This window comes from Cebus imitator, unplaced genomic scaffold (assembly GCF_001604975.1).
Source record: "Cebus imitator isolate Cc_AM_T3 unplaced genomic scaffold, Cebus_imitator-1.0 Scaffold103, whole genome shotgun sequence".
NCBI classification, from domain to species: Eukaryota; Metazoa; Chordata; class Mammalia; order Primates; family Cebidae; genus Cebus; species Cebus imitator.
In genome coordinates, this window is record NW_016107418.1 from 6141330 (window position 1) to 6154576 (window position 13247).

Below are 13247 nucleotides of genomic sequence, written 5' to 3' on the forward strand. Positions count from 1 at the left end.
ATAATCTGGCATTAAAACCCCTGTGCCGCACTTTTAGTCTAATTTTTCTCTACAGCACCATCTGAAGATGCAACAAGGATAGGAGTCGCTGATAAGGTTGAACCTTTCATTGTCTGGCAGATTCGAAACTGGAAGTTCCTCCCCACTGGCCTTTCCACCTTGTAATAGATTTGGACCCTTCAAGCTTAGTGGGCAGTTTTGAGAATTACATGGGCTACAGGTGAAAACTTACATATTAGAACCTTAATTTAACAGCCAGTTAAGACTTGAGTGTGGTAAAAGATTGATTTATTCAATCAACAATGTGGTACTACATATTATATTAGAATAAAAATATAGGAATAAAACATAGGCACAAAAAATAGAAAATATTGTGACTATCCTCAATGATACATATTTTAGGAAGAATGATGAGACTTTCGGGCATGCTTCAAGCCAAAGGGCTGTCATAAGTGAAAAAGAAGGTTGGGTCCTTGTCTGGCATGTTAAGTGGTTGTGTGATCTTGGAAGTCTCGGGCTTTAGCTTCCTCACCCGTCATGAAAATGGAAAAATGGAAAAGAAAAAAGAAGCAAAATCAAAATCTTGCCTTAGGGAAGAAGACTCTTTGAAGTAGAAGGCAGAACAAATTTTGGAGGGCCAAATTTCTGTGAAATAGTTTTGTTTTTAACTAGCGGTCGTTTGTTTCAGTTTTAACGGTTATAAATGGCTTTTGATTTCTTTAAACATTTTACCTGGCTTACTGTTGAATCAGACACGGAAGCCAGGTATGTAGAACTGTGGTAACTCGCGGTGCTGTAACTTCCTAGATGAAAGGGCCGTGGTAGTTAATAAAACAAACAAAAAAACATTTATTGAATTCTGCCCTGTCAGTGTCCACACGAGTTTCAGAATCTAATGGACACACTCTGCCAAACCACCGATTAGCCATTTGAGACATGAGCGGTGCCTATTTTTGGAGTGAATTCCCACAGGGTTATATTCGTCTTATGAAATGATGTAGTGGATTGCCCTTTTTCTCCTTTATTAAGACACACTCAGCCAGAGAGGAAACCAAAGACAGAAAAAGAAAAAAAACCAAACCAGAAAACGACAAAATAGACCGTACGCAAATAGAGGAAAACACCCAAAACACCTCCTACAGCGTCCGGCGGGCTCTAGGTTAGCTTTGAGTCTCTGTGCTCACTGCTTTGCTGGAAACACGGAGATCGATCGCTCTCTTAAGCGCTCCCCTTAATTTTCTAAGCGCCTGAGCCTGCGGCGACGTCCACCACGGAAGGTCTCTCCCGGAAACGGTTTCCCGTCCCGCCGCGTAGCCCGCCTGCAGCGACCACAGGCCCGCCGCTGGTCGTAAGGCGGCGCGCTGTCCATCACCTCCCGGGCAACGCCCATCACTGTGGCGTCACTGGGAGTTGTAGTTTACCTGGGCTCAGCGGTGCCTGCGCTTTAGCGCAGAGGGGCGGGTGAGAACCGCACTTCCCACAGGCCCTCGGGACGGGGGCGGGGCCTGCTCTTGGAGGCGGAGCTCCGGCCGGAGGTTGTGATTGTGGCGGCTGATTTGTAAATGCGGTGGAGGCTTAGGCGTCGGTTCGTGCCTACTGAGCGGCCCGCACCTGGCAGAGCGGTAATTCGTGGGCGAAAGGAGCAGGGGGCCGCCGCCCAGCGCCTGAGAAGGCCGGCAGTGGGCGGACAGGGCCCTGCTTGGGCCTCGAGGCTGGCTCCGCGGGGCGCGGAGGGAGCGGGGCGCTGGGGCTGAGCTGGTCCACGGCATTTCGGTGGCTTCGCCAATTCGCACTGCTTTGTTCTTCGCGGAGCCTGGGAAGCCGGCCTCTCTGGAAGGGACAGTCTCTCTGTGTTGGCTGTGGCGCGGCTTGAGCTCCCGTGGGCAGCGCGGCGCGCCGTGGTCGCAGTCCGGGGGAGCGGGGTGGTGAAGTGCGGTTGCTGGCTGTCCTAAGCACCAATTTCGCCTAGCTTTGTCAAGGGCTTGTCTCTTGAAGCTTCGTGTGGATTCGTGTCTTTCAAGGACGTGTTGTATTTCAGGGAACTGCTAAATCACTTCCCAAACCAACTAGTTACTTTTCACGGTCTAAAGATAGCTTTGAATTTGCTGTTTGTATTTGCTCTCCTCCCTCACCGTGCAGAGAATTTATCTTTTTTTCATATTGCTTTAAAGAGTGTTTAAATAGCACTCTCAGGTTTCAAGGCTGTCAATTTGTTACATTTTTAAAAAGTTTTATTGAGGTATAATTGCTATGCAATAAAAATGGCACGTTTAAATGCATTCCATTTGACGAGTTTGACATACACATACACCTGTGTCCTTCACATTTTGTTATCTGTAAAGTCTGAGTCCACCTACTAATCCTTTCTGGGCATATATATTATCAATGCTCCCTTTACCAAGACCTCAGTATCAATAATAAATAGCAGGTTCTGGTGAAACAGTTTTTATACTTCATGCTGACATTAAATATATTTTTCAGATAAGGGTGATTAAAATATAGAGGGTTTTTTTGGTGGGGAGTTGAAGGGGGGGATGCAGATGTCTGGGTGCTGCATCACAAGAGTACTTGCACTTGTCAGTCTAGTAGGGAATTTAGTTTCTAGTTTTCCATGTTATTAATCGACCTTGTAACTTGTCTCTCTTCTGAATTTGGATTTCAAAAGATTTCCTGCTAAGGTCATTGAAATTAAGCAAGTTACGTGGTTGATTCTGAAAAAAAAAAAAAAAAAAAAAAAAAGTTATTATTTTAGATAGGTGTCCTACTGAAAAAGTCAATTAACTTGCTTAGAAAAAATTTTAAAAATTATTCAGGACTAACATATCCAGTGAAGTGCGCTATTCTTAAGTGTACGGCCCAAATGTATCCACCCCCTGTATTAACCTTCCCAGTTGTTGAAGTCGAAAATGTAGAGATGAATCTCTAACGTTTTATTTGGGAAGAGTGACGGTTCCAGGCATACACACAGACCAGGTGGTCCTCAGTATGTCCAAAGAACAATGAGAAAGTTGGAGGTTTTATTAAAAAAAAAGCACTGTTATATGTGTTGCTTTTTGAGAAAGTTCGTTGGTTCACTGGCACTCCTAAGGTTCTGGGGAGGCAGCAAGTCCTACCGAGTGGGCCACGGTGGTCGGCAGAATTAGTCCTGGAGTTGCAGCAAGTTACCTCAGCACCTGTAGATCAAACTGGTCTCAGGTTACAACAGGCAGTTTCACCATACTAACTTGGAGAGAATTCCATAATTGGAGCAAAGTAATGTGTCCTGAGTGCCTTTCCCTCTTGGCTTCTTGATTGTTTATTTGGATATGACAAGAATGACCCAATTCATATGATCAGCTTTCACACAGGACAGCCCCCATTTTCCTGGATAACCACCAATATGCCTTTTGTAACTATGGGTTTATTTTGCCTGTTCTTCAGGTTCATATAAATGGAAACATGGGCTGGGTGCGGTGGCTGGTGCCTGTAATCCCAGCACTTTGGGAGGCCAAGCCAGGTGGATCACTTGAGGTCAGGAGTTTGAGAACAGCCTGACCAACATGGTATAAAACCCTGTCTCTACCAAAAACACAAAAATGTTAGCTGGGTATGATGGTGCATGCCTGTAGTCCCAGCTACTCTGGAGTCTGAGGCCGGTGAATTGCTTGAACCTCGGAGGCTGAGGTTGCAGTGAGCAAAGATCACACCACTGCACTCCAACCTGGGTGACAGAGTGAGACTCCGTCTCAGGCAAAAAAAAAAAAAAAAAGGAAATATGTATGTTTGTCTGATGCTCACACATCATTATTTGTTTTTGTTACTGTCTGTGGCAGCAATTTTTGTTTTTGTTTTTAAATGCCTGAATAGCTGTGGTTCTCAAAGTGTGATACAGTGAAAAAATGTACATCACATTGCCATTTTTGTTTTTGGTTATTAAATGGTTGGCAGGCAGTCATCTCGTTCCAAGCAAATCTTCAGTTGCAATTAATGGTACAGTGAGCCTTTATAAAACTCTTCTAGGCCAGACGCAGTGCTCATACCAGCACTTTGGGAGGCCAAGGTGGGTGGATAACGAGGTCAGGAGTTCAAGACCAGCCTGGCCAAGATGGTGAAACTCTCTGTCTCTACAAAAAATACAAAAAAATTAGTCGGCTGTGGTGGCAGGTGCCTATAATCACAGCAATTCAGGAGACTGAGGCAGAGAATTGCTTGAACTGGGAGGCGGAGGTTGCAATGAGCCAAGATCATGCCACTGCACTCCAGCCTGGTGACAAAGTAAGACTCTGTCTCAAAAAACGAAACAAAACAAAAAAGCAAAAAAAACCTCTTCTACAGCTCAACCAGGGAGCAATGGCAAAAACACAGTATCATTAAGTTCACAGTCTTCTATTTCTTTTAACAGTTTTATAAACTGGCAGTTGATAGCATTTGTACATACTGAACAGTTTTAACAGCTATATTCATGATACATGGATTATGCTTCAGAAAACCGAACACAAGAATTTCCAATGTGTATTATACAGGGAAATGAATCAGCAAGGGAAACAGTAGCCTCTTCTTATAAAATCCTATTAAATTCAGATTTTTTGTCTTATGACACCATTCATATAAGAAACTGGTTTTTAGGTTGGGCACAGTGACTCACACCTGTAATACTAGCACTTTGGGAGTCCGAGGTAGGAGGATGGCTTGAGCCCAGGAGTTCGAGATAAGCCTGAGCAACAGAGGGACACCTGTTTCTACAAAAAAAAAAAAAAAAAAAAAAAAAGTCAGGCATGGTAGTGCACACCTGTAGTCCCAGCTACTCTAGATGCCTAGAGGTCTAAGCATAGGAGGTTGAAGCTGCAGTGAGCCATGATTGTGCCACTGCACTTTGGCCTGGGAGACATTGTGAGACGCTGTCTCAGAAAAACAAAAAGAAACTAACGTTTTCAGATCTAGCTGAAATTTTTCTGTCAGACACAAACTACTGGGCACAAGGGCTCACACTCACAATCCCAGCACTTTGGGAAGCCAAGGTGGGAGAATGGCTTGAGCCCAGGAGTTCGAGACCAGCATGGGCAACATAGGGGGACCACTCTTTACAAAAAATTAAAAGATTAGCTGGGTGTGGTGGCATATGCCTGTGGTCTCAGCTACTCCAGAGGCTGAGGTGGGAGGATCTCTGGGGCCTGGGGGTGGTAGAGGCTGCATTGAGCTGTGATCATGCCACTGCACTCCAGCTTGGGCGACAGAGTGAGAGCAAGACACAGCCATGCCACAGGTTCAATATTAAGGCTTTGAGTTGATATCATCTCTTTGCAAATTCAGATAATCTTTGAAATAAAACATACCTAAATTGGTAATTGGTCAGTTTTTCATTGCATTACACAGATAAAGCTAAAGAAAAGTGCTTGGAATTTTTTATAGCTTTGAATCTGGATGGTAATAGAAGGGTTCTATGGATAACTGGTCACTTAGTTGAAAATTTTTCACTTTTTGGAAAATATCTTTAACCTTTTAATTAAAATATCTTTTTAAATTTCACAATGTTCTAACAAAATTTCCGCAACTCAGATAACCTATTTACCTTCTCTTCATCTGAAAATAATTTGTTTTTCTTTTCATTTCTATCTCTCTTTCTCCTCTCTCACCGTCTTTCTTTCCAAGCTTTTTTATAACTGGCCAAAGCTTAAAGCTCAGATTCTGTTCAAAATTATAAAACTTTTTTTTTGTTGTTGGATATTTAGTTCTGATATAGGTGACTAATTACAGTTGACTCTTGAACAACATGAATTTCAACTTTGTTGGTTCGCTTATGCTTGGATTTACTTCTGCCTCTGTCACGCTTGAGACAGCAAAATCAACCCTTTCTCCTCCTCTTCGCTCCTCAGCTTAGTCCAATGTGAGGACTAGTGACACGAAGACCTTTACTATTCATTAAGTGGAAGCAGATTATCATAAAGGTCTTCCTGCATATCTTTTAGATGTTTATGTTTATTTTAGACACTGAGACTGAAGACCTTTATGATGATTCATTTCCACTTAACCAATAGTAAATATATTTTTTAGTGATTTTCTTAATGTTTTTTCTTTAGCTTACACTATTTGTAAAAATACTGTATATAATATAAATAACATACAAAATATATGTTAACTGTTTGCTATCTACAAGGCCTCCAGTGAACGGTAGCCTATTAGTGGTTAAGTTTTGGGGATATCAAAGTTGCACCTAGATTATCAACTGCATGTGGGGTTGGTCTTCCTAATCCTTACTGTGTTGTTCAGGGGTCAATTGCATATCATTCTTTTTTATTATTGAGAATAAACTTATAAAAATTATTGTGTTTTTGCTGAATATGTCTCTTACTATTATTTTTAAATTTTAAAAAATTTTTTCTATTTGCTTTGCCACAGCAAATTGCGGTAGACACCTCCTTCCAGTCTTTTTTCCATCACTGTTCTGTCTATAGTACTAGCTTCTGCATCTCCACTTGATTCTTTCATAGTGTACCTTTGTTTTAAATTTTAAAAATTGTTCATACTTCTTGTTTTTTTTTGAGGCAGAGTCTCGCTCTGTCTCCGGGCTGGAGTGCAGTGGCGCCATCTCAGCTTACTGCAGCCTCCGCGCCCTGGATTCAAGTGATTCTCCTGCCTCAGCCGCCTGTCCTGAGTAGCTGGGATTACAGGCATGTGCCACCACGCCAAGCTAATTTTTGTATTTTTTTAGTAGAGACAGAGTTTCACCATGTTGGCCAGGATGGTCTCAATCTCTTGACCTCGTGATCCTCCCACCTCAGCCTCCCAAAGTGCTGGGATTACAGGCGTGAGCCGCTGCAGGCAGCCCATACTTATTTTTTCAAACTAGAGAAATAATGTTATAATTAAAATACTAAATATGTCAACTTAATTACTGCTATGGCTTGAATGTCGACTTTAAAACTCCTGTTAGAAACGTAATTCCCAGTGCAACAGTGTTGAGAGGTGGGAACTTAAGAGGTGATTAGATCATGAGGGCTCCACTCTAATGAACAGATTAATGCTGTTATCTCAGAAGTGGGTTACTGATTTTAGGAGTGGCTTTGTTATAAAAGAGAGCCTCTTTCACAGGCTGTTTTGCCCTTCTGCTCTCCCTCCATGGCACAACCCTTGCCAGTTGCCAATGCCATGCTCTTGTTCTTCCCAGGTCCAGAACTGTGAGAAATAAATTTCTTCATAAATTACCTAATCTCTTCTCTGGTATTCTGTTACAGCAACAGAAAATGGACTAAGATAGTTACCAATTACAATTTAAATAGATCACTGTAACTTGTACTGTTTGCCTACACTATTCAAATAAAGACATACAATATTATGTCCATGTGTTGAAAAAAATCATTCAGACGGAATCAGTCCATTGACACCGACGAGATTGCAGACATGTTTCTGCGAAGTCTGGGGGGTGATGCACACTGACGTGCTTCATTACAGCAGCATCTTATGCCATGCAGTGGTTAAAGTGAAATGTAGTCTTACCAAGAGAATCACGTGTTTAAGAGAAAAATATTTTGTACTTCTTCACTTTTTAAATTTAACTAACTTTAATTAAATTGGAAAATTCAGTTCTTCAGTCACATTAGCCACATTTCAACTGCTCAGTAGCCACAGGTGACTAATGGCTACTGTACTAGATGCATAGATCCATGTAATTGTAATTTTTTTGGTCTTTATTTCTTATAATACACACTGTTGTGTGCTTTGTAACTAGCAACATATCTTGGATATATTCACTACTTCAATATCAGTAAAGAGCTTACTTCTCTTTTTTTTTTTGAGACTGAGTCTCCCTTTGTCGCCCAGGCTGGAGTACAATGGCATGATCCTGGCTCACTGCAATCTCCGCCTCCTGGATTCAAGCAATTCTTCTGCCTCAGCCTCCCAAATAACTGGGATTGCAGGCGCATGCCACCACGCCAAGCTGTTTTTTTTTTTGTATTTTAGTAGAGATAGGGTTTCACAGTGTTGCCCAGCCTGGTCCCAAACTGCAGAGCTCAGGCAGTCCACCCGCCTAGGCCTCCCAAAGTGCTAGGATTACAGGTGTGAGCCACCTCGCCTGGCCTACTTGTTCTTTTTAACAGTTGCATAATATGATTACCATGATTAGCTGATCTTCTGTTAATGGACATTTATTTTCAGTTTGTTGCAAATGTGAGTTCATGCCAATATAATTGTGGGACAAAATGCCTAGATGTGAAATTGCTGAGTGAAAGTTCCTCTGCATTTACAGTTGGCTAGATATTGTCATATTGTCCTTCAAATGTTGTACCAGTTTATTTGCTCAGTAAGTACTTCATGAAAGTGTTTCTTCAAGTTGAATGATGAAAAACAAATGAACATAAGCAAAAAAGAGTTCCTGTCGTACTGTGTATTACCAGTTTTTAGTCTTTGCCAACCCAGTGTGGTAAAAAAAAAATGGCAATGTTGTTACTGTTTTAATTTCCATTTCTTCAGTGGAGTGAGAATGAACATGTTTTAATGTTTTGGCATCTGTATTTTTCTGTTTATATTTTTATATGTTTATGTCTTGTAGACACTAGGTATGAAATGATGTACATGTTTGTTTGCCTCCACATTGCCCTTTTATCAATCATTTTCCTTTGGTTATATTGATAAAGTCTAGAATTGTGTCTGAAAAGTAGTGTGAGATGTCATTCGACTTCGGTACTACACTCTTCCCATCTCCTCGAGGATGTGATTGTAGCAATTCTCCCCCTTCTTCATCCTCATCAGCCTATAAACATGCTTGTCTCCTATTGTAAAAAATACTCCTCTTCACCTTACTTTTCTATGTATTTCCTTCCTTTATAACAGAACTTTTTGCGTTAGCTGTGCTTGCTCTCATCAGATTCTTATTCTGTCATGTATCCTCTGTAGTCAAGCTTTCGCTCTCCCTGCCCCAAGCTGCACTCACTGAAGTTCTCATGACCTTTGCTTTGCCAAATTCAGAGATCAGTTCTCAGTTCTCCTTTCCCTTCATCTCTTTCCTCTTTGAAACACTTTCGTCACTTAGCCTCAAGGACACTACACTTTTTGCCTCTTTTCTGTGTTTTTTTTTGTTTGGTTTTTGTTTTTTTGAGATGGAGTTTCACACTGTTGCCCAAACTGGAGTGCAGTAGCACAACCTTGGCTCACTGCAACCTCTGCCTTCCAAGTTCAAGCAATTCTCCTGCCTCAGTGTCCTGAGTAGCGCCTGCCACCATGCCCAGCTAATTTTTTTATATTTTTAGTGGAGTTGGGGTTTCACCATGTTGGCCAGGCTGGTCTCGAACTCCTGACCTCAGGTGATCCATCCACCTCGTGCTCCCAAAGTGCTGGGATTACAGGCATGAGCCACCGCACCTGGTCATAAAATTTCACTTTATGGTCTAGAAAAGGAGAGTGGTCTGAAGGAGAAAAGAAAAAGAATATATGTTTTGTCTTTAGACTCAGTGGTACTAGAGTATGGGTTCCATAGAAACAAATGTTCTCAGGAAGGTGAGGGAGTGCTCAGAGAAGAGCCTGAGGATCATGGGGATTTTGCTGATGATGGACTGTGAGTGTTTTGGGGCTTGGATGCTTGGGAGATGGAGCAGAATAAGGTGTGGGGATTAGTGTGTGAGAGGTGAAGCCCGGCTCTGGATCTCAGGCCCTCCCATGGTGAGTGATGTAGTAGGTTTAAACAGGTAGATAATGGTGATGGGCTTTGAGAACTGGGGGTTTCTGGAGGAATGGGATGTCAGTGGGAGTGTCCTGCAGATGGTTAGGATAGCTGGGTGGCTGGGTCTTACCCTGTCCCTGACAGCCGCACAACTTGCGCCTTCTCCTTCCCCTGATCCTTAATTTTACCTTCTAAATGAGGACCCTGCCTAAACTTGCAACCTCCTTTTCCCACATGGCTTTTATTTTTCCCCTTTGCACGTATTACTATTTAACATATTGTGGAATTTGTGTGTTTGTGTTCCCCACTAGACTCTGATTTATGAACTGCTGTGTACCCAGAGTGGAAAACAATGTCTGGCACACAAATTAAGAACTCAATAAATGTTAGTCAAATCAGATACACACAGAGGAAAAGCTTACCTTCTCTGTTTATCTATCACACAGTGGCAAAGTTGCACTAGGAATCTGGCCAATTTTAAAGTCTGATATACAGAGTTATGGCATAAGCCAATGTAATTTTTATTGTCTCATGCCATAAGAATTACTTTTCTCCTATCTGCCAGGCATGGTGCCTGGCAGTAGTGAATATACAGATATCTTCAAGGAATTCCATGGATTGGTAATGAACATACTACTAATGAGATGAGTGCTAGAAGAGTGATGTCATTATTTTACCTCTAGGAATACAGATGAGGGGCTCTCTGGTGGGCGAGGTGTTAAAAGGGAGATGGACAAGGAAGGGACAGGTGAAACCGTGCCAGGTAAAGCCAGGGGTAGTGCTGGTGACTTTTGTTCTAGAACTAGGACAAAGAAGCAATGTTAGACTAGGGCCAAAAGCAGGAAAGTGCTTAGTGTGGTAATATCTGAGAGTGGCCTTTTTTTTTTTTTCATAAGTGAATAACTTAAAAGGTATTTTATCTTCCATAGTTTAGTTGAACTAATCTAGCACTTGCAGAAAATCATTAGTAATTGAATGGTTAGTTTTTTGATCTACTCAATTTGGTTATGTTTAAGACTTAAAAAACGTAGCTTAATGCCCAATTGCTTTGCTAGTTAAGGTCTTTTGTATATGAAATATCGAGGACATTTTTGTACTGGGTTGAGGTTTGGGCTCATTTTGGGTAAGAGATCTAATGGCTTTAATACATTTTGTTGACTATCTTTGTCTACAGGTGTTGGAAATCAACAGCTCTTCTAGCTTTTGCATTGTTTAAATACAGTAGTGTCATTGGACTAAGATGTTCCTGATGCCAACCTCTTCAGAGTTAAACAGTGGGCAGAACTTCCTAACCCAGTGGATGACCAGTCCTTCTCGGGCTGGGGTCATATTAAATCGTGGATTTCCAATTTTGGAAGCAGACGAAGAGAAGCGAGCAGCTGTGGACATTTCTACCAGCTTTCCTATTAAAGGCACACATTTTTCTGATAGCTTCACCTTTGTAAGTGAAGAAGATTCACTTCATGAAGAACAGAAGTCAGAGTCAAACAGCCCTTACAAACCACAGTCAGATAAACCTGAAACCCATGCAGGCTTTCCTTGCATTAAAAAGGGACTACAGATTGTGGCATGTCACAATGCTCCTGGACTCCAGGAAGAAAACAAAAATGACTTCATCCCAGATATTGCAAGTGAAGTCAAAGAAGTGGCTTCTAAAGACCCGCTTTTTAAAAAACTTGAGCAGGTACAATAGGATTTGGCCTACTATGAATTTATGTCGTTGCAGGTTTCTATTTATGTAATAAAGCCATCTGTTCTAGGTCTTCCTGTTTTTTCCCCTTCACTCTGAAATCCTCAGAATACCAGATTTTGCCCTTTGTCTAATGTGAAACATTAAAGTATGTTTAATATATAAGATATAACTATAGCACTTACGATAACTTTGTTACCTCATTTGGCAAAAAGTAAGAAATGTTTGATTAAGTATTAGGGGAAAAAAGTGGATGTACTGATACCATCCTATTTTAAGTCAAAGGATTTATATGGCTTTTTTGCGTTCTTAATTGAGATAGTTGATATAATTTCCTTCGTAAGGATTTGAGTTTTAGATTTTTAGTAGCCAATTTAGTTACCTAGGAATCCCTCTCTAGGAATCCCTCTCTAAAACTTCTTACCAGGGAATATAGGAGGAGGGAGTTGGAAGGAATTAAGGGAACAAAGGGTTCATGAAGAAATGTAAAGTTGATTTAATAAAATTAATTTTATATTAAAAATAAAAGCTGAAAGAAGTACAACAGAAGAAGCAGGAACAATTGAAGAGGCAACAATTGGAGCAACTACAAAGACTCATGGAGGAACAAGAGAAGCTGCTCACCATGGTATCTGGGCAGTGCACACTTCCAGGTATGCTTTGCCTACACAGGGCTTCAGTGCAATGAGAAATAGTTACATACGTTTCTGACTTGTATTTGTTCGATAGGTTATTTCTAACTTCCTGTATCATATGCTATGAACTCCGGTTTGTTTAAGGGCCAGGAAGGCAAGGTGAAATGGTAGAGGTGTAATATAACTGGAACAAGAAGGAGCTGTGGCATTCTGGTGTGCGCATGCCCTACTGTAAGGCATTCATGTTTATTCATTAAAAAAAAAATGAGCTGGGTGCGGTGGTCCATGCTTGTAGTCCTAGCTACTCTGGAAACTGAGGTGGGAGGATTGTTTGAGCCCAGTAGTTTGAGGCTGCAGCAGTGAGCTATAATGACACCACTGTATTCCAGCCTGGGCAACAGAGTGAGACCCTATTCCCCTAAAAAAGGTTCGATAGAAGAAAAGCCAGATTTGGCCTAGAGCTACTACTGGTATCCAACTCCTGCCTGATGAATGAAAACTGTTGGGTGTCATAAGGTATATTTAGAAGCCACTCTGTTCAGCTGAAGAACCATACCAAAGATACTTAATGTGGTAGTGTGACCCATCAGTTAACGGAAAGCACTGTGTGCTAATCAGGAAAGAAAACTGGAAATGTGACCTGGAGCAGTGATTTGAAAGTTTCTTGACCACACTCTGTAGTAGTAAAAATGTTTAAAATCATGACTCATAATGACAAAGCAGTTTCATGTCATCAGTCCTTATTGTTCCTGGCATGTAGTAAGGACATTTTCTATCTTGTTTATTCTAATTCTATATCATTTTTTAAAATACTGCATCTGATAATAAAATTATTATGGATTGTCTCACAGTTTGAAAAATTGAGGTTGGAGCCATGTGCTTGCTTCTTGGTGCTACTTTTAAGAAATATACTTTACCAACTCAGGAAAGCACTGTTCTGCTCCGAGATTGTGCTGAGCATTAGGAATACAAGGGGAAAAAGACTTGGCAAGTGAGGGAGGCTGGGTGTAGGGGTTGGGTGGGGCATGGTCGTGAGAAATCGTAGCAAGTTGGCTGGGCGTTGTGGCTTATGCCTGTAATCTCAGCACTTTGGGAGGCCGAGGTAGTCGGATCACAAGGTCAGGAGTTCGAGACTAGCCTGGCCAATGTGGTGAAACCCCATCTCTACTAAAAATATAAAAAAAATTAGCTGGGCGTGGTGGCAGGCACCTATAATCCCAGCTACTCAGGAGGCTGAGGCAGAATTGCTTGAATCTGGGAAGCAGAGGTTGCAGTGAGCGGAGATTGT

General features: G+C 41.6%; 1 protein-coding gene across 4 annotated transcripts in view; it reads left to right on the plus strand.

The window, feature by feature from the left end:
- Positions 1–1498: 1498 nt before the first annotated feature.
- The window catches only part of CENPJ (centromere protein J), a 42986-nt gene continuing 31237 nt past the window's right edge, over positions 1499–13247 (plus strand). For 3 of the 4 annotated variants that reach the window (XM_017537549.2, XM_017537552.2, XM_017537554.2), the window contains exons 1-3: positions 1503–1622; positions 10809–11318; positions 11854–11977. In XM_017537549.2, coding sequence (XP_017393038.1) covers positions 10875–11318; positions 11854–11977 — 568 coding nt within the window. In that variant the 5' untranslated portion in view covers positions 1503–1622; positions 10809–10874. Of the gene's footprint in view, positions 1623–10808; positions 11319–11853; positions 11978–13247 lie in introns of all 4 variants that reach the window. The other variant, XM_017537550.2, reaches the window with a different exon arrangement.